Here is a 15,557-nt window from a genome sequence, read left to right on the forward strand (position 1 = left end):
GGTTTCTATAGCCATCGTCAGGCCGGATAGGTCACGCCGTTGACGACGGCGCCAGGGTGCGCTCCTGAAGCACCAGCTGCCGCGCCATCTGCACGCCACCCAGGAGGTGGCAGGGGGACTCGGTCAGTCGTGTAGGTCACCCTGGCAGCCGAATCGCAGCTGCTACTAGCAGGCGCTTGAAGCAACAGGAAATCTGCCTGCAGCTGTGCTGTAAACGACTGTCCTGCACACCCCCAGCACCCCAAGCTCACCTGCACCAAGGATATCTGCTGGCTCATGATAAGCACAGAGGGCGAGGTGGGCAGCAGCTCTGGGTCCTCCAGGGTCACAAACCCCATCCGAGCCTGCTTCCGCAGCTGCTCCTGAAGCACAGGCAAGGCAGGGGGAGGTGGCACACTGTGTGAGTGTGTGTGTTTGTGTTGGGTGGCGGTGTCAGGGAGGCGTTAGCGTGGGCAGCGAGGCGGCGTCCCAACGCACGAAGAAAGGATGCAGGGAGCGTGGCATGGGGGGCGCCACACACCACGCGGCATTGGCATGCGCACCGGGGTCTCGCGAGCCAGCACTCCCTCCACAACAGCCTGCTCCGCCTCCTCTCCGCCGGCCGCGCCGCTGCTGCCCGGCCTGCCCGCCTTCTCCTTCTGCTCCTCGTTGTTCAAGGTGTGCAGCACAAAGTCGGCCAGGCCGTAGGCTTCAAGAGTGCTGCCAGCCTCCTCGTCGGCATGCATCTGGGCGGCGCCCGACACCCAGGCCCACCCATCCTGCCTGGTGGCACCTGCAAAGCGGCCGGGCGGGGGAACCGAGCACCAGCCGCAGCGCTGTGACCCTGGCATGTAGCAGGAAAGCCTTGCTGCTGCTGCGGCGGCGGCTGGGAGGTGTGCCGCAGCCCTCTGCCCATCTACCCACCTGCAAATACAACTCCCAGCTGCACCATCGTCATGTAGACCACACTCAGCCAGCGGCCAAACATGGCGGCTGTGACGTTGAAGCTGCCCGGCACGCGGGCCACGTTGATGACCAGGCCGCCGCTCTGCAGGCACAAGGGAGGAAATGAGCGGCAGAGCGAGGCATGCTTGGCTGCACGAGGCGGAAGCAGCGGCTCCCATGCATTCAGATGCAGGAGGAGCAGCAGCTGGTTGGAAGGCGTGGGATTGGGAAGCTTCCAAACACTCCCGAGCTTCCAAAATGCCTGTAGACACACATCTGCAAAAAAACACCAAGCCGTGCCCCCGCTGCCCACCTGAGCAAACTCCTCATCCTGCAGGTGGTCGTACACATCTTCGGCTGCCCAGCCGCGCCTGCATGGCAGACGGCAGGCAGACCAAGCCGCAGTGCCGTCGCCCGCTTCGCACGGGTTGGCAACACTGCATCCACCATCCTGAGCATCCACTCACTCATAGCACTCCATGCACTGTGAGACAAAATCCCATGCCGGGTACAGCCAGCCCTGGGAAGCTCCCATGAAGCTGATCAGGAGCCGTACCGCCGAGGCCCGCTGCTGCTCCGCCTCGGTGCATCTACTCATAGCCGCTGCACACATCCAAGTCAACCACAAGCAGCGGTCAGCAGCTGGCAGTGCTGCCGGTGGCGACAAAGTCCAGCGTGCAATCTGGAGGTGCCGGCTGGCCGAGAGGCCCTCACCTGAATCGCACGCCAGCACAAAACCGGGGACCCAATGCTGGCATGGCACGTGCTGCTGCTGCTGCTGCTGCTGCTGCTGCTGCTCAATGCTGCTGCTCTGTGCTGCCGGCTGCGATTCCGCTGGCTCCTCGCCCTCCTGCAGCGGAGAGGAGGGCGACGGCGCCTGCCGCAGGGATACTACTGTTGGCAGCCCCATGCCCCGCACGACCTCCAGCGCGATGATAGCTGCAGGCGCAGGGGGTAGAGGGCGCCGATATGAGTCTGGCGGGACAAACACCAGTATGGTGCCAGGACTAAAGATTGTTAGTCTCACTCCTGCATTTGCAATCCACCCCCCCTTCCTCACCTAGCCGCGTGTTCTGCTGCAGCATGAACACGCCGGGAGACGGACCTCCCCCGTCTCCCTCCATCTTGGCTGCAGCATCATGTGGCAAGGATGGAAGCGGCAAGCCCAGCTTGCTCAGAACCAGCATCAAGTCAGGTCGAAGCCCATAGGAGCAACGGTGCAAGGCAAGCAGGGCGAACTTGCATGCCCACCTGCCATGCTCTGCTGCAGCTGCAGGCGGAACAGGTCTGTTCCTGCAAGGAACTGGTCTACCGACACACGCACCATGCCCTGCACACACACAGCAGGCGGCAGCAGCGGCACCGCCAGGAGGTGCATCATAGCTGGGAGAGGGGCAGGCACCCGGCAGCAGCGGCGGTACACCTGGGAGCTGCGTCGACAGAAGGCTCATGGCGGGCAGAGGCACAGCAGCGCAGGTGGAGGAGGCAGAGGCCGCTCACCCGCAGCCCAGCAATCATGCCGCCCTCATCATCTGCCGGGTTTTGCCGGCCTTGCTGCTTCATGCGCTCCTCGCCCTGCTGGCCCAGATCCACAACCAGCACAGGGGAGCAGGGGGCACATGGGTCAGTGCCTGCACTGCATCTGGGCCTGCTGCCAGCGAAGCAGCGCTGCGGCACTGCTCTCTCCGGCTGCCTGCCTCTGGCAGCCCCTGAGAGCGCACGCACCTCAGGGTTGAGCGGCACCCCCACCGCCTGCAGGGCTATCATGATGACAGCCACCCAGCTCAGCAGAATGTCCTGCGGGTGTGGTTGTTGGGGTGCATTGGCGGGGGCATCACAAGATCCTGGAGCTGTGTTGTTGTGTGTGAATACTCATGCAAAGCCTGCCTACACGTGCAAGCAGGCGGGATGGGCGTCCCTCCGCAACCTAACCCACCTCATCCATTGGTTTCAGCAGCTGCCCGCCATGCTGCAGGCTGGCCAGCGACAGCATGACCTTGGCATCATCCAGCGTCACCCCTTCCCGGTACATCTCCACCACCACCTCCACGAGGCACTTGGCTGCGGGTGTGGCGGGCAGGCACGCAGGGTCGGTCGGGGAAGGGGCAAGCACACAGGCACAAGGGCTCGGCAGACCCTCCTCCTGGGCTGGCAGCGGCAGGCAAGGCTGAGGGACTCAAGACACACCTGCAAACAGGCTTCGGTTGAGGGAGGCCAGGTAGGCGAGGATGAGGGCCCGCACCCAGCGCCGCTCCTCCACATCGTCCTGCGCCTACATGGGAAGGGTGGAGGGTGGCACTGCCAAGGCTGTGGGCAGCGAAGCGGACCGCAAGGGACCGCTCGTCGGGAGGGAGAATGTGCATAGCTGCAGGGGAGCCGCCTACAGCAAACACCGGTAGTGGCTGGCTGCTTGCCTCGTCCAGCTTTCCCTTGGCGGTGGCGGTCAGCCTGCCGCAACGGCGACAGGGCATGGCCGGTTGCCGCCGCCTGCGGTGGCCCATCGGCTGCACCCTGCGCTGCGTGGGCGATCCCCTGATCGCCTTGTGCTGGGCAGCGACTGTAAGCGCCGGCAACAGCCGGCAAGAGCCTGCAATCAGCGTGGTGGAAGCAGCAGCCGAGCACCCCATCGCTAACCAAATCGCTTTGAGTGGTACAAGCTGATCGGTGGTGCCGCAGCCCCCCCCCCGATGCTCCTTTCGTCGTCCAGGCTGAGCTGGCGGCCAGCAAGGATGAAAAAGGAGCATGCCTGCCCCGCCGAGTGTGTGCACACCCAGCCACAATGGCTTCCCTTTCGGCCTCCCGCTGGCAGCGCCTGCCGGCCCACATGCCGTCCGCGCAGAGGAGGCAGCACCACCGCAGACCGCCCTGCAGGTCCCTGTTTGATGGCACCGAGAGTAGCAGCAGCCACAGCAGCAGCCACGACAGCAGCCGCAGCGGCAACGGCGCCAGCCCGCCGCACGATGGGCGGCCACAGCACACGTCTATCACCCACCCGGTGCCCCTGTTTCCCGAGCCCCAGCCATCGATGAGGGGACCGCTGCTAGTGGAAACGCAGCCTGGCATACCCACCTTTCAGCCCTTCATCGCCGACACACCCTGCCCTCATTGTGGCGGTCGCGGCAAGGTCACGTGTGGGGACTGCAGGTTGGTTGCGGCTCGCCGGTTGCTGAGCCAAAATTTAAGGGCGGCCCTTGCAGCCCATGTGCCTGCCTGGGTTGCAGCATCTGCCACGCACGCTGCTGCTTATCTGTCGCCCTGCCTGCTGCGCAGAGGCAAGGGCCGACTCAACTACCGAGCCACGGCGATGCTGCCGCAAGGCGTGTGGCCCCAGTGGTGAGGCACAGCCTGCCCTGCTGGCTGGGGATGCCGGGTTTTCCTCGTTCAGCGGTATCGTGCCTGGATTGGTATTGCTGGCTCATGTTAGCCTCCCCAGCGGCACTGCCTGCTGATCAGCGGTGAGCTGCGCATGGCAGCTAAGGATGCCTGCTCCCCCGCCCCAACCGCATCTCAACTGCATCTCACGCAGGTGCCCCAGCTGCCGTGCCAGCGGGAGGTGGTGCTGCCCGCGATGCATGGGCACGGGGGTCAGGCGACAGCCCATCGGCTTCCGAATTCTGGAGGAGGAGCAGTGAGGCGCTAGCCGTGTGCACAACCACCGCAGCATCTGTAAAACCGTGCCTGGACCAGGGAAGCGGTGTTGGGGGGCTGGTGGGGTGCAGAGGAGGTAGTCCCAAGAGGGTAACGCCCCCTCCGCCCAAAGAGGGTATAACGCCCCCTCCCGCCCTCAGCGTACTGAGCACGCCCTGGGGCAACTGCCTCCACCCAACGGCGCAGCCTGCATACTTGCATCACATACCACGCTGCTAGCCTCACCGCCGTGGGGGAGCGCTTTCAAAGGCGCCCCTGGTTTCGGAGACGACACTTGCCCAGGCCGCCCGGCAAGACCTGCAGACACCACCATGGCCCCTGAGCCCACCCAGGAGGGCTGGGCACCTGAGCACGATGTCATGGAGCGGGCGGCGACACACACCGCTGCGTTTGGGACCAGCAGGAGCCTGGGCCGGCGGAGCATAAACTTCGATTTTGCCTTTGGAGGAGTGACGGGGGGCCTCGCTGGAGGTCATCTTATGGGAGAAGCAGGAGCCGGAGGCAGTTTCACCCAGGTGAGATGGGCGGCGGCGGCGGCGGCGGTGGCGGTGGCGGCAACAAGCGGAGTTTGAAGCAGGCAGCGGGGCGGCGCTGTTGTTGCCTCCAGTCTGCTGCTGGCCCCTCCCTACCTGCAGATCAAGCGCGCCATAAAGCAGCGGTACGCGGCCGACACGCGGCAGCAGGTCGAGGACATGGAGGAGCGCGCCAGCCGGCGGCTCAGCTCGGCTGTGGAGATGGCGCTGGAGGAGCCCATCCCCGAGGAGCCAACCCTGGCCGAGGAGGTGCGCCTGGCCGGCTGTGTCGGCTGGCAGCCAAACAGTTGGCAGCGGATCGGCCGCAGAATGGCCGCACCTGGCCGGCCCGCCGCCGCGCCGCCGCCCATGCGGCGTGCTTTGCCAGACGCGCCCGCCGCCGCCTGGCGTGGCACGCAGGTGGCCAAGCTGCCGCCCTGGCGCTCCACGATCACGCCGCGGGCCCTGCTCATCGGCGCCGTGCTGGGGGCCGCCTTCTCCATCATCTCCCTCAAGCTGGGCCTCACCACGGGCGTGATCCCCTCGCTGAACATCGCCGCCGGCCTGCTGGGATACTTCTTCCTGGGCGGCCTGTCCAAGTTCCTGGCGGCGCTGAAGATCGGCGGGCAGCCCATGACCAGGCAGGAGGTGACGGTCATCCAGACCTGCACCGTGGCGTGCTACGGCATGGCCTTCAACGGAGGGTTCGGAACCTGTGAGTGCGGGGGCCGTGCGCGGCGACGGCGGCGGCGACGGCGGCGCGCTCGCCCCTGCTCGCCGGCGGGACCCTGCTCGCATTCGGCGCCACATGCTGAGCCTGTGGGGCTGCGTTGAGGGGGATCTGAGGCCTGTGCATGCAGTCGTGCTGGCTATGGACCAGCAGTCGTATGAGAATGTGGGGGACGTGGAGGGCAACCGCCCGCAGGCAAGCTAGCTGGCATGTGCTGGGGCGTGCGCCGCGAGTGCACGCTGCCATCACGGGTGCCCTGCAAGCGGGCAGCGCCCTGGGCCACCACCTCTCAAATCTAGTTCCCCCAGCTGCTGCTTGCACCTCTGCGCCAGACTGAATGGCTGGGTGTGCGTCTCCAGTTCGGTGTGCGCCTGTGATGCCGCTTCCTGGCTGCCCTTCTGCCCCCCCTCGCTCCTCTGCAGGATGTGGTTGTGCCCAGCCTGGGCCGCCTCATTCCCTACATGGTGAGCGCCTGGCTGCAGCCCTCGTGCTCGGTGTAGGCAGCTGTCAGCGGGAGGCGAGCGCGCTGCGTGAGGCCTGCCCACCCATCCCTCCCCCGCCGCAGTTCTGCCTGGCCCTGTTTGGCATCTTCATGCTGGTGGGCCTGCGCAAGCAGCTGATCCTGAAGTACCAGCTGCCGTATCCCAGCGGTACCGCTACGGGCCTGATGATCAACTCGTTCTTCACTGCTGATGGCGGCGCCGCCGCCAAGCGCCAGCTCAGCAGCATGGGCAAATGGTTCTCCTTCTCCTTCCTCTTCAGTGAGCCGGTTGGGCGGGGGCCTGCGGCTGCGCAGCGCCTGGCCCAGCCTGTGTGTGACGCCTGGTCTAGCCTGTGTGTGACGCAATGCCTGCCCATGCCCTGCGCTGCCCCGCAGGCTTCTGGAAGTGGTTCTTCACGGGCAACGGCGACTGCGGCACCGTGTCGGGCGGCTTTGGCGTGTTCCCCACCTTTGGCCTTCAGGCCCTGGACTGGACTTGGAACTTCGACTTTAGCCAAGTGAGCGCTGTGCGTTGCAGAAAGAACAAGGGCCCTCCCCGGGGCACCCCACGCACCAGCTGACTCTGCGCCAGCTGACGTGGCACCCCCGCTCCCCGCGCCGCCCCGTCCAGAACTATGTGGGCGTGGGCATGCTGTGCCCCCAGATCGTGTCCTGGAGCATCCTGTTTGGGGCCATCATCTCCTGGGGCCTCATGTGGCCGCTGATCAGCGAGCAGGAGGGCAACTGGTACCCGGCGGGCCTCTCCAGCACAGACTTCCGCGGCCTGTACGCGTACAAAGGTGGGCGGGCACCCCCCAGGGAGTTGTGGTGTGCATGTTTCTGTGTCTGTGGGGGACAGGAGTGGCGGGGTTGGATGGTCAGGGCGGTGAACTGGAGGGGGGCTGGCGCCAGCGAGCGCGCATGGTGGGGGCATGGGCATGGGCGGCGTGGGCCGCGGCGGGTACCCAGCTGCTCCGCGTCCCGCCGCTCACCCCCATCCCTTGCCCCGCCTTGCCCCGACAGTGTTCATCGCCATCGCGGTGTTCATCGCGGACGGCGTCTACATCTGCATCAAGCTGGGCATCCTGAGCTACATCAGCGTGAAGAAGCGGCGGCAGGCCGAGCGCGCCGCCGCGGAGCAGGTGGCCGAGATCGAGCGGCGGCTCAGCAGTGTCACGGCCGCCGCGCCGCCGCCCGCTGGCGTGCGCCCGCCTGGTGCCGGGCCCGCTGCTGGCCAGGGGGAGGGCAAGGGGAAGGACTTGGTGGGGGAGGATGGGGAGGAGGAGGAGGACGGCGGGCACAAGCTGATGGCGGGGGAGAGCGAGTTTGAGCGCGCGCTCAGGCGCCACGTGTTTGTCAAGGACGAAATCCCCTGGTGAGCGCATGGCACGCCTGCTGCGCCTGGCACGCGCTCCGCGTGTGTGTGTGTTTGGTGGTGATGCGGGCTGGTGGGAGGAGGGAGACGAGGGCCGGGTGGTGCCTGCGTGGTACCGTGCAAGTGTGGTGCTCCGGCAAGTGGCACCTGGGCTGCTCCTGCTGCTGCCGCTGGCCAAGCCGCCCCTTCATCTTCTGCTGCGTGCAGGTGGGTGGGCCTGGCTGGGTATGGTGCCATGCTGGCGGTGGCGGTGGGCGTCATTCCCGAGCTGGTAGGCGCTGCCTGAGAGCGGGGCGGCCAGCCCCTGCAGCCGTTCCTGCCGCTGGTGCGGTCTTGCCCTTTGGGCCAGCGGCCTTACCAGCAGGCACAGGCCCAGCTGCCTTCCACTTCATCCAGTTCCCTTCCATTCGGTTCCACTGCTCATGCCTTGCCCGGCCCCTGCGCCGCTGCCTCGCTGCAGTACGCCCCAGCCAAGTGGTACTACGTGCTCGTGGCCGGCTTCCTTGCCGCCCCGCTGGCCTTTGCCAACGCCTATGGCGCAGGGCTGAGTGAGCAACACGCAGCAGGCAGCAGGCTCGGGCGCCGCGCAAGTGGTGCTGCATGGGAGCGTGCCAGCAATGCTTCAGCGCCCTCGCTGGCCGCTCCGCTGCTTCCTGACTCGCGTCCACCGCTCTCCTCTGCCCGGCGCAGCCGATTGGAACATGGCAAGCCTGTATGGCAAGCTCGCCATCTTCTTGTTTGCCGCCTGGGCGGGCCTGGATGCCGGCGGCGTCATCACGGGCCTCGCCGTCTGCGGCGTCATGTTTGCATCGGTGGGAGCAGCCTCGGACCTGATGCAGGACTTCAGGACCGGGTGGGCTGGCTGGCGCGTGTGTGGCGCCCTGGGCCGGCTGCGTGCCGTACCTGCAGCTGCAGCCCGGGCTGCTGCGCCTCTCAGAGGCCGGGCCTCTCCCTGCTGCTGCCCACTCGGCCACCGCTCAGCGCCCTGCATGACTGCTCCCTGCTGCACGCCCGCAGATACCTGACGCTGTCCTCGCCCCGCGCCATGTTTACTGCCCAGCTGGTGGGAGCGGTGATGGGCTGCGTCATCGCTCCTCTATGATAAGTGCAGGCGCCTGCACAGCGTGCGGGGCATGGGGCGGGGGGCCCGACCCGGGTACATGATGCGGCAGGGCGGCACAGGCTGGCTGAAGTGGCAAAGTGGTGCATGCTCTGTCCCGTCCCGCCCCCGATCTGATGGTGGGTACTCTCTCCTGCCCCCCCCCACATGCTGCTGTGTGCACCTTCTGGTTGTTCTGGAGCGCCTTTCCCATCGGCGTGCCTGGGAGTCAGTACCCTGCGCCATGTGAGTGGCCCATGGGCTGCCGCCGACTGCCCACCTGCAAGCATGAGCATGCCTGCTGCATAAGGACTGCGCCACAATGAGCGGCGCAGGTTTGACCTGAGAAATAAATCTCAAAGACGTACTAATGTTTCCCTGCCCCTATCTTGTTTCAGACGGCACCATCTACCGCGGCATGGCAATCGTGGGAGTGGAGGGCGTCAGCGTTCTACCCACAAACTGCTTGGCCCTGTGCGGCGGCTTTGCCGGCATCGCCATCGTCTTTGACCTGATGCGCGACTTCCTGCCTCACAAGTACGGCCGCCTCGTTCCGCTTCCTATGTGCATGGCGCTGCCCTTTTACCTTGGCGCCTGGCTCGCGGTGGACATGATCATAGGAGGTGAGAATTGTGTGTGCGACTGCTTGGAGGAGAAGGGCAATGGTGTGTGGTGTTGCACAGGGGTGCGCGCGCGCTCGCTGCCCCTGGCCCTGCTCCCGTGCAGCCACGGTCGCTGCTGAGCGATGCCTGGCTGTCACCCCGCTCCGGGCCCCGCGCCCCTTGCAGCCATCATCATGCTGGTGTGGCAGTGGGCCAACGCCGCCGAGTGCCAGCTGCTGTCGGCCGCGGTGGCGTCGGGGCTGATTGCGGGCGACGGCATCTGGACCATCCCCGCCGCCATCCTGGCCATTGCCAACGTCAACCCGCCCATGTGCATGGGCTTTGCGCCCAATGGCTGGACGGCCTCCAGCCCGTGAGCGGTAACCAGGAAGCCATGCCTGCGTGCCCCTCCGTGTGTGGGCACAGGCCCACCCGCCAGCCTGAGAGCAGCTGAGCAGCTGGAGCAGGGACGTCTCCTCACCCGCTGCATTAGGGCCCGCCCTCTCCGACGCTCAACAAAGTGAAGGAAATCTACTATACCTGGTCTTGCTGTCCCCTGCATTGCATTTTTTCTGATTGGAGGAACAACACACACACACACACAGTCCATGAACAGACTATGCACTGCCTTCTTCGTGTGCCATCCTGGGTTTGTAACATCAGCCGACACGCTGGCAAGAAAAAAAATCGACTGGTGTGAGCTCTTTGAACTAGGTGCAAAACGGGTGGACAGGTGGCAAGGATGTGGCATCGGCGCCTTGCAGGCATCGGTACAAGGGCAGCATCAGACATGGTACAACCAGACAGCAGGCTGGCGCAAGTGCAACAGAAAGCGCAGGTTGGGTGCGCTGCAGTAAAATTGGTCTCAGGAAGGAAGGAATGAGATTTCATCAGCTTTAGGGAGACAGCTGAACCACAGGATCGACTCAAAAGTAGAGCTCACAAGTGGTGAATTGCCGAAAAAAAGAAAGCTGCTACCGAAGGCTTGCAACAGCTGAGGAAAGCAATGAATGTCAACTGATTTCAAGCTCCCCCAAGATTTGGTACACTGGGAATCTGATTTGGGTCTGCCAAGAGAAGAAGGGTGAAGGGCAACAGGCACATGGTGCTGCAACTTGTGCCAACTCATTCCACGACAATCATAAACAGTGAAGCAGCCACAGCTTCAATGATGAGATAGTGCGCCAGACTGTCATTGCCGGGAGCGGGCTTGTGGTGGGCAATGTGTGGTGCAAAATGGCGGCGCGGGCCCAAAGGTTCCGGCCGGCCTGTTTTGTCTTCGTGTGAGAGCGGGGAGCCTCGTGAGAGCGCTGGGGTGACTGCCGAGGGCTGGTCGCAGCGGCAGGATCCTTCTCCTTCGGGCGGGGCTGGGGCGGCGGGCGCCTGCTACACAGGGGCGCTCCAGCACAAAGGGAGAGAAAAGATGCCGAGACCAGGCAAGAGCGCTGCTTATATAGTCTGGCGGTCACTCAGCTGTCAGGAAAATATCGAACAGATGAGGGGAAAGCTTCCATCGAATCGGTGGAAAATATCCACCTGCAGATGGGAAAAATGCAAACATACGAATACGAAAGGGGCAGCTGGTTGGAAGGTGGCAGCAGCTGGGAAGCTGCTGCATCTGTCGATTGCGAATTCAAGCATTTGGAAATGCAAAAATCAAGGGAGATTTTGTGTGGCAGAACTCATTGTGCTGTCACACAATGTTACTGTTGAGCATGGCGAGCAGGACCAGGGAGCCAGAGGTGCCGAGCGCTAGCAGGCCGCCCTGCAGAAAGGTGACGACAGCAGGGTGCGCTGCCAGGCCGGGGGCGCTGTCTGCGGAGAGACCCAGCAGCTCCAACCAGGCCGCCCCCACCTACATCACATTGCCAGGCAGGAATGACAGGCATGCTGTGTGCATTCCAAAGGTCCCTTTAACTCCTCGACAGCTTGTGAGGAGCTTGCTGACCCGGCGCCCGGGCCCAACCAATCCTGCATCCCGGAATGTGCTAGCCCTGCTCACCTGCAGCACCAGGCCGGCCTCCTTAACGAAGAAAGTGCCATGGTAGGCCAGGGTGGCAGCCCACACCAGCGGCACCTGCATTGATGATGGGCAGCGCGGGCACACATGACCAGCCAATCAGGCAAGCACGTGTGGCCTGCCCATCGCGGGCAGCAAGCTGTGGTACACCAAACATTCCACGAGGCCACAAAGCAGTGCTGCTCAGCTGCCGCTGGCACACGACTCACGTAGGCGTAGGCGAGGGTGAGGAAGGAGGCCGAGCTGCGCATGATGGTCGGGCCCAGGGTGGCGTGGTAGGCAGGGGACGGAGACAGCTGGCTGCCAGTCATGCCGCTGGCCCCGCTGCCCAAGGCCCAGCCAACATTGACTGCTGTGTGGGCTGCCCAGAGGAGCAGGCCTGGCACTGACAGGGCTGCCAGCGCCACGCCGCAGAAGGTGAGCTGGCTGTCCAGCAGGGAGGGGTCGATGTGCAGCAGCGACAGCACGTGTGGCATGCGGTGCAGGTAGACCGCTCCCAGCAGCAGGAACAGCAGGCTGGCCTCGCCGGCGCTCTGGATGTGGGTGGTCCACAGGTCGATGCCAGGAGGCCGCAGGCGCAGCTCGACATTGTCGTGCGGGCACATGGCAACGCTGCAATGGGGCCAGGCAGGTGCAGCAGCAGGGGCAGGCTTGGGGCTTCCAGAACACAATGCGGCGGGCTCCCTGCCAGACGTAAGCCTGGCTCAGCTGGCAATGCCAGGGCACAAATGCCTACGCACCAACCCAGGCAGCTCACCAGGTGGTGCACATGGTGCACACCGCATTGTCCTTCAAGGAGTTGGAGTGGGAGGCCATGGGGCAGCCGGGCGGCACCGCGCTGTGCCTGCTCTCGTCCGGGGGTGCGCCTTTGAGGCAGTAGTAGCTCGTGCACTCGGCTGCAGGACGATGGGGGCAGCAGGCGTGGCAGACCGTCAGGCAAGGTGGCTCACAAGGTGGCGGCAGGGAGGCAGTACAGCAGGGGAGGCCAGAAGGCACCTACTCCTGAGTGCCGCACAGAGAAGTGCCCACCTGAGCAGACACCCTGGTTAGAGCACAGCTCCGTTGCAGACAGCTTGGCGAACAGGCCCTGCACAGGCACGGTGGCACAGCGGCAGCATGGGTGGTGGATGGAGGATGGGGCAGGGCGCACACTCACACATCCGCCTTACGTTCATGCCGCCGATGGGGCACAGCCAGCGGCACCAGAAGCGGCGAGGGAAGATCAAGCCGCTGATGACGGCACCTGCAGACCGTAGAGAGGGGAGGTTTCAGTGCCGGCCAGGCCGAGTGGAGCGAGCATCAGAAGCAGGCGAGATCAAAAGGCTGGGAGCGCTGGCAGCCGTCGACGAGAGCAACAGGGATGCCCCTTGCCCACCTGCCGTGATGAGGGCCAGTAGCGAGCCAGTGAGGTAGGCATTGTCGTTGAGCTCCCACACATCCTCCCAAACGAGGATGCCGGAAAACAGGGCCAGCATGAGCCAGGGGCCCCACTTCTCGGCAGCCTGCTTGGGCCACTTGGCAAAGGAGACGTCGGGCCACAGCGAGGAGCGCCACTCCTGCACAAGCTCCCCAGTCACCATGAAGGGGCAGACTGCATGGCGTGGCAGGGAGGCAGTGGGCAAGGCAACAGGTGAGAGGGACACTGATGGCAGCTGGCAGTGAGGCAGCGAGGCATGCGGCAGTACGGGGCGCACCTGAGCACCACCAACGCCCCAGCAGCGGGTAGAGCAGGAACATAGATGGCCACCACCAGCACCACACAGCGCTGAGGCCCAGGTTGTGGGCGCGGTCCTGCGGCCCGAAGAACAGCAGGGCCAGCAGCAGGGGGTAGCCGTAGGGCTTGACGATGCGGTTGAAGCCGACAGGGAAGGCGCCAGAGCGCAGCAGCTCTCGGATGGCGGGGAAGGTGTCCAGCAGGTTGATGCGGTGGCGGTCCTTCTCCTGCGGCGCAGAGCAGAGCAGCAGGAGGAGGGTACTCACCACTTTTTAACAGCCAGGACGCAAGCCGCTTGGGGAGCTTGTAGCAGCGGCTGCCTTGGTGAGCGCAGCAGACAGGCAGCAACCAAGTCAGATCGCCTCACACCTCTGTGGCGTGCCAGAAGTCGGCCTCACAGAGCTCCAGCTCCTCGCCCTCCTCCCCAGCGCATGCATTCAGTGCTGCACTCCCGCATCCGCAGCCACCATCCCAGCAGCCGCCAGAGTCTGGCCCACAGGCGGCGCACGCCGACTGGCTGCCGCTAAAGTCCACAGAGCAGCCGCTGCAGCCGCTGCTAACACTGCTGCTAGGGGCGGGCGGGGGGTCAGGCAGCGACAGGCCTGCCATCACCGCGGCAGTGGCAAGCTCCAGCTGTGCTACCTTGGCCTGTATGGCCACTCGTTCCACAATGGTGCGCAGCTCGTCCAGATTAAGTGGAAAGCTGTAGCTGGTCAGGTGCCTGTGGACAGGGGAGAAGGGGCAGGGAGGTCCATGCGGTAGAAAGCAAGAGGAGTGGCAGGGGTGTAGGTTGGGGAGCTGGCCGGCATCTCTGCCAGCTGGCCCAGGTCTGCTCACGCGGCCTATCATAGTGGGGCGACTGTAACACAGGAGGCCAGGCCCACCTCAGCGCCGGCGCATCCATGGTGAGCCCCTTGATGCCGGCGCGTGTGGCGTGCAGCTGCAGGTAGTGCGCTGCTAGCTCTTTCACGTCGGCGGGACGGGCCCGCAGCGGCGGCACCTGCGGGAGCGAAGGGAAGATCAGCACAAAACTCTGAAGCAGTGTTGAGGAGCAGGGTGATGGCTGCCCACCTTGATCATCGTAGATGCCTGCTGCAGGTCAGCCATGGGCTGCGCAGAAGTGGCGACGATGCGCACACTGCTGGGGCGGCTCCCCGGCAGCAGCAGGCCCTGCAGCCTGCGACGAAGTGGTCCCTCTGGCACCTGTGCAGCGCACAGCGGCAGTTGTACAAAGGTTAGTGACTCGCCTGTTGGACAGGCCCAGGAGGTGGCTGGCTCAGAAGCCCGCATGCGTTAACAGCCCTACAGCCATATGGCGGCCCTCCCTGCTCACCACGTGCACGTTGTTCAGCAGCAGCGTGCCACCCGTCTGCTGCAGGCTCTCCAGCAGGCCGCTGCTGCCATTGGAGCCAAACAGCACCGCAGCGGGGTCCCGGGTGGCTTCAAAATCGACCTTCACCAGCGGCAGGTGGCTGTCGGCGCTGGTGTAGTGGACCAGGGCGCCGATGTGGCTCTTCTTCAGCCCCGCCTCGCCCAGCACAAACACGGGGTGCCTGCAGGGATGCAGGGCATCAGGGGATCGATACAGGCTGAGGCAGGATGGCACGCGAGGCTTCAGCAGCAGAGGGTGAGGCAGAGGTTCTGGCATTACGAAGGCGCTGTCTGTCTGTCTGTCTGTTACACCCATAAGGAGCAAATGAATGCTACGGGCCCAGCTGTGGTGCCAAACAGCTGGAAAAGTATGCACCAACACAAAACACATGAGGGAAGAGATTCAGGTATGGGGGGTAGAGCTGTACACAACATTGCAGCAAATACAAAACCCACCCAAAATTATAAGCTGCATGCCCCAAGCAATACACACGGTGGGCATCTGCATAAAGATAGCAAGAGGCATTTAATGAAGCGCCGGATAAGCTCAACCCCGGGCCAGCCGAGCCGACCGCCTGGGCAGGGCCGTCAAGACGTGCCCGGGGGCCACCTCGACTGGGGATGGGGCACGAGATGAGGGTGTGGAGGTGGCGGCCTCCGCCTGGTGCCTCGCCGCCGTCTCCCGCCGCTGGCGTCGCCGCCGCGCAGTTGAGGATTCGGGCCGCTCGTCTGCCGCAGGCGACTTGGGGTTAGGCGGGGCAGCAGGCGTGGCCGCCGCTAAAGGAACCACGGCACTGGCCAAGGGCGGCCACTGTGCCGCCGGTGGTGAGGGCGGTGACACGGTGGGGGCCGGCTGCTGCGGGTGGGGGGCCGCGGCAGGGGTGGCGTGCGCACGTGGTGGCTGCTCGCCGCCGCCGTCAGGCGGCGGCGGTGGCTGCTGCTGCTGCTGCTCCCTCCTGCCGCCGTCGGGCGGCGGTGGTGGTTGCTGCTGCTGCTGCTGCACCGTGCCGCCGGCAAGCGGTGGCGGCGGCGGCTGCTCGCCGCGCCTCCGTGCTGCCGCGTAGCGGCTGCGGCGGGCGAT

At 65.0% G+C, this 15,557-nt stretch overlaps 3 protein-coding genes across 3 annotated transcripts; 1 reads left to right on the forward strand and 2 right to left on the reverse strand.

Annotated features, from left to right (window-relative positions):
• Positions 1-31: 31 nt before the first annotated feature.
• On the reverse strand, positions 32-3,395 carry CHLNCDRAFT_134330 (expressed protein; the record flags this gene model as incomplete). The annotated part of the gene is made up of 14 exons (XM_005847373.1): positions 32-88; positions 252-362; positions 543-772; positions 904-1,027; positions 1,238-1,295; positions 1,392-1,527; positions 1,639-1,863; positions 1,985-2,053; positions 2,176-2,254; positions 2,425-2,499; positions 2,650-2,721; positions 2,861-2,985; positions 3,112-3,196; positions 3,309-3,395. The coding sequence occupies 14 exons, from the start codon at positions 3,393-3,395 to the stop codon at positions 32-34; spliced, it is 1,533 nt and encodes a 510-aa protein (XP_005847435.1).
• A 308-nt stretch (positions 3,396-3,703) lies between these two features.
• On the forward strand, positions 3,704-10,050 carry CHLNCDRAFT_57961 (hypothetical protein; the record flags this gene model as incomplete). The annotated part of the gene is made up of 18 exons (XM_005847221.1): positions 3,704-4,068; positions 4,195-4,257; positions 4,451-4,552; positions 4,976-5,087; positions 5,208-5,354; positions 5,505-5,732; positions 6,237-6,278; positions 6,380-6,575; positions 6,692-6,813; positions 6,927-7,095; positions 7,319-7,670; positions 7,878-7,941; positions 8,131-8,218; positions 8,361-8,523; positions 8,688-8,771; positions 8,954-9,015; positions 9,168-9,392; positions 9,558-10,050. The coding sequence occupies 18 exons, from the start codon at positions 3,704-3,706 to the stop codon at positions 9,746-9,748; spliced, it is 2,775 nt and encodes a 924-aa protein (XP_005847283.1). The 3' UTR covers positions 9,749-10,050.
• A 1,044-nt stretch (positions 10,051-11,094) lies between these two features.
• Positions 11,095-14,660, reverse strand: CHLNCDRAFT_6666 (hypothetical protein; the record flags this gene model as incomplete). The annotated part of the gene is made up of 12 exons (XM_005847374.1): positions 11,095-11,205; positions 11,601-12,003; positions 12,149-12,287; positions 12,421-12,478; positions 12,561-12,634; positions 12,767-12,982; positions 13,086-13,332; positions 13,475-13,522; positions 13,748-13,826; positions 13,990-14,105; positions 14,177-14,308; positions 14,439-14,660. Coding segments are annotated over 12 exons (1,845 nt in total), but the record flags the coding sequence as incomplete, so codon positions are not given.
• Between the last annotated feature and the right edge of the window lie 897 nt (positions 14,661-15,557).

This window comes from Chlorella variabilis, assembly GCF_000147415.1.
Source record: "Chlorella variabilis unplaced genomic scaffold CHLNCscaffold_11, whole genome shotgun sequence".
Classification (NCBI taxonomy): Eukaryota; Viridiplantae; Chlorophyta; class Trebouxiophyceae; order Chlorellales; family Chlorellaceae; genus Chlorella; species Chlorella variabilis.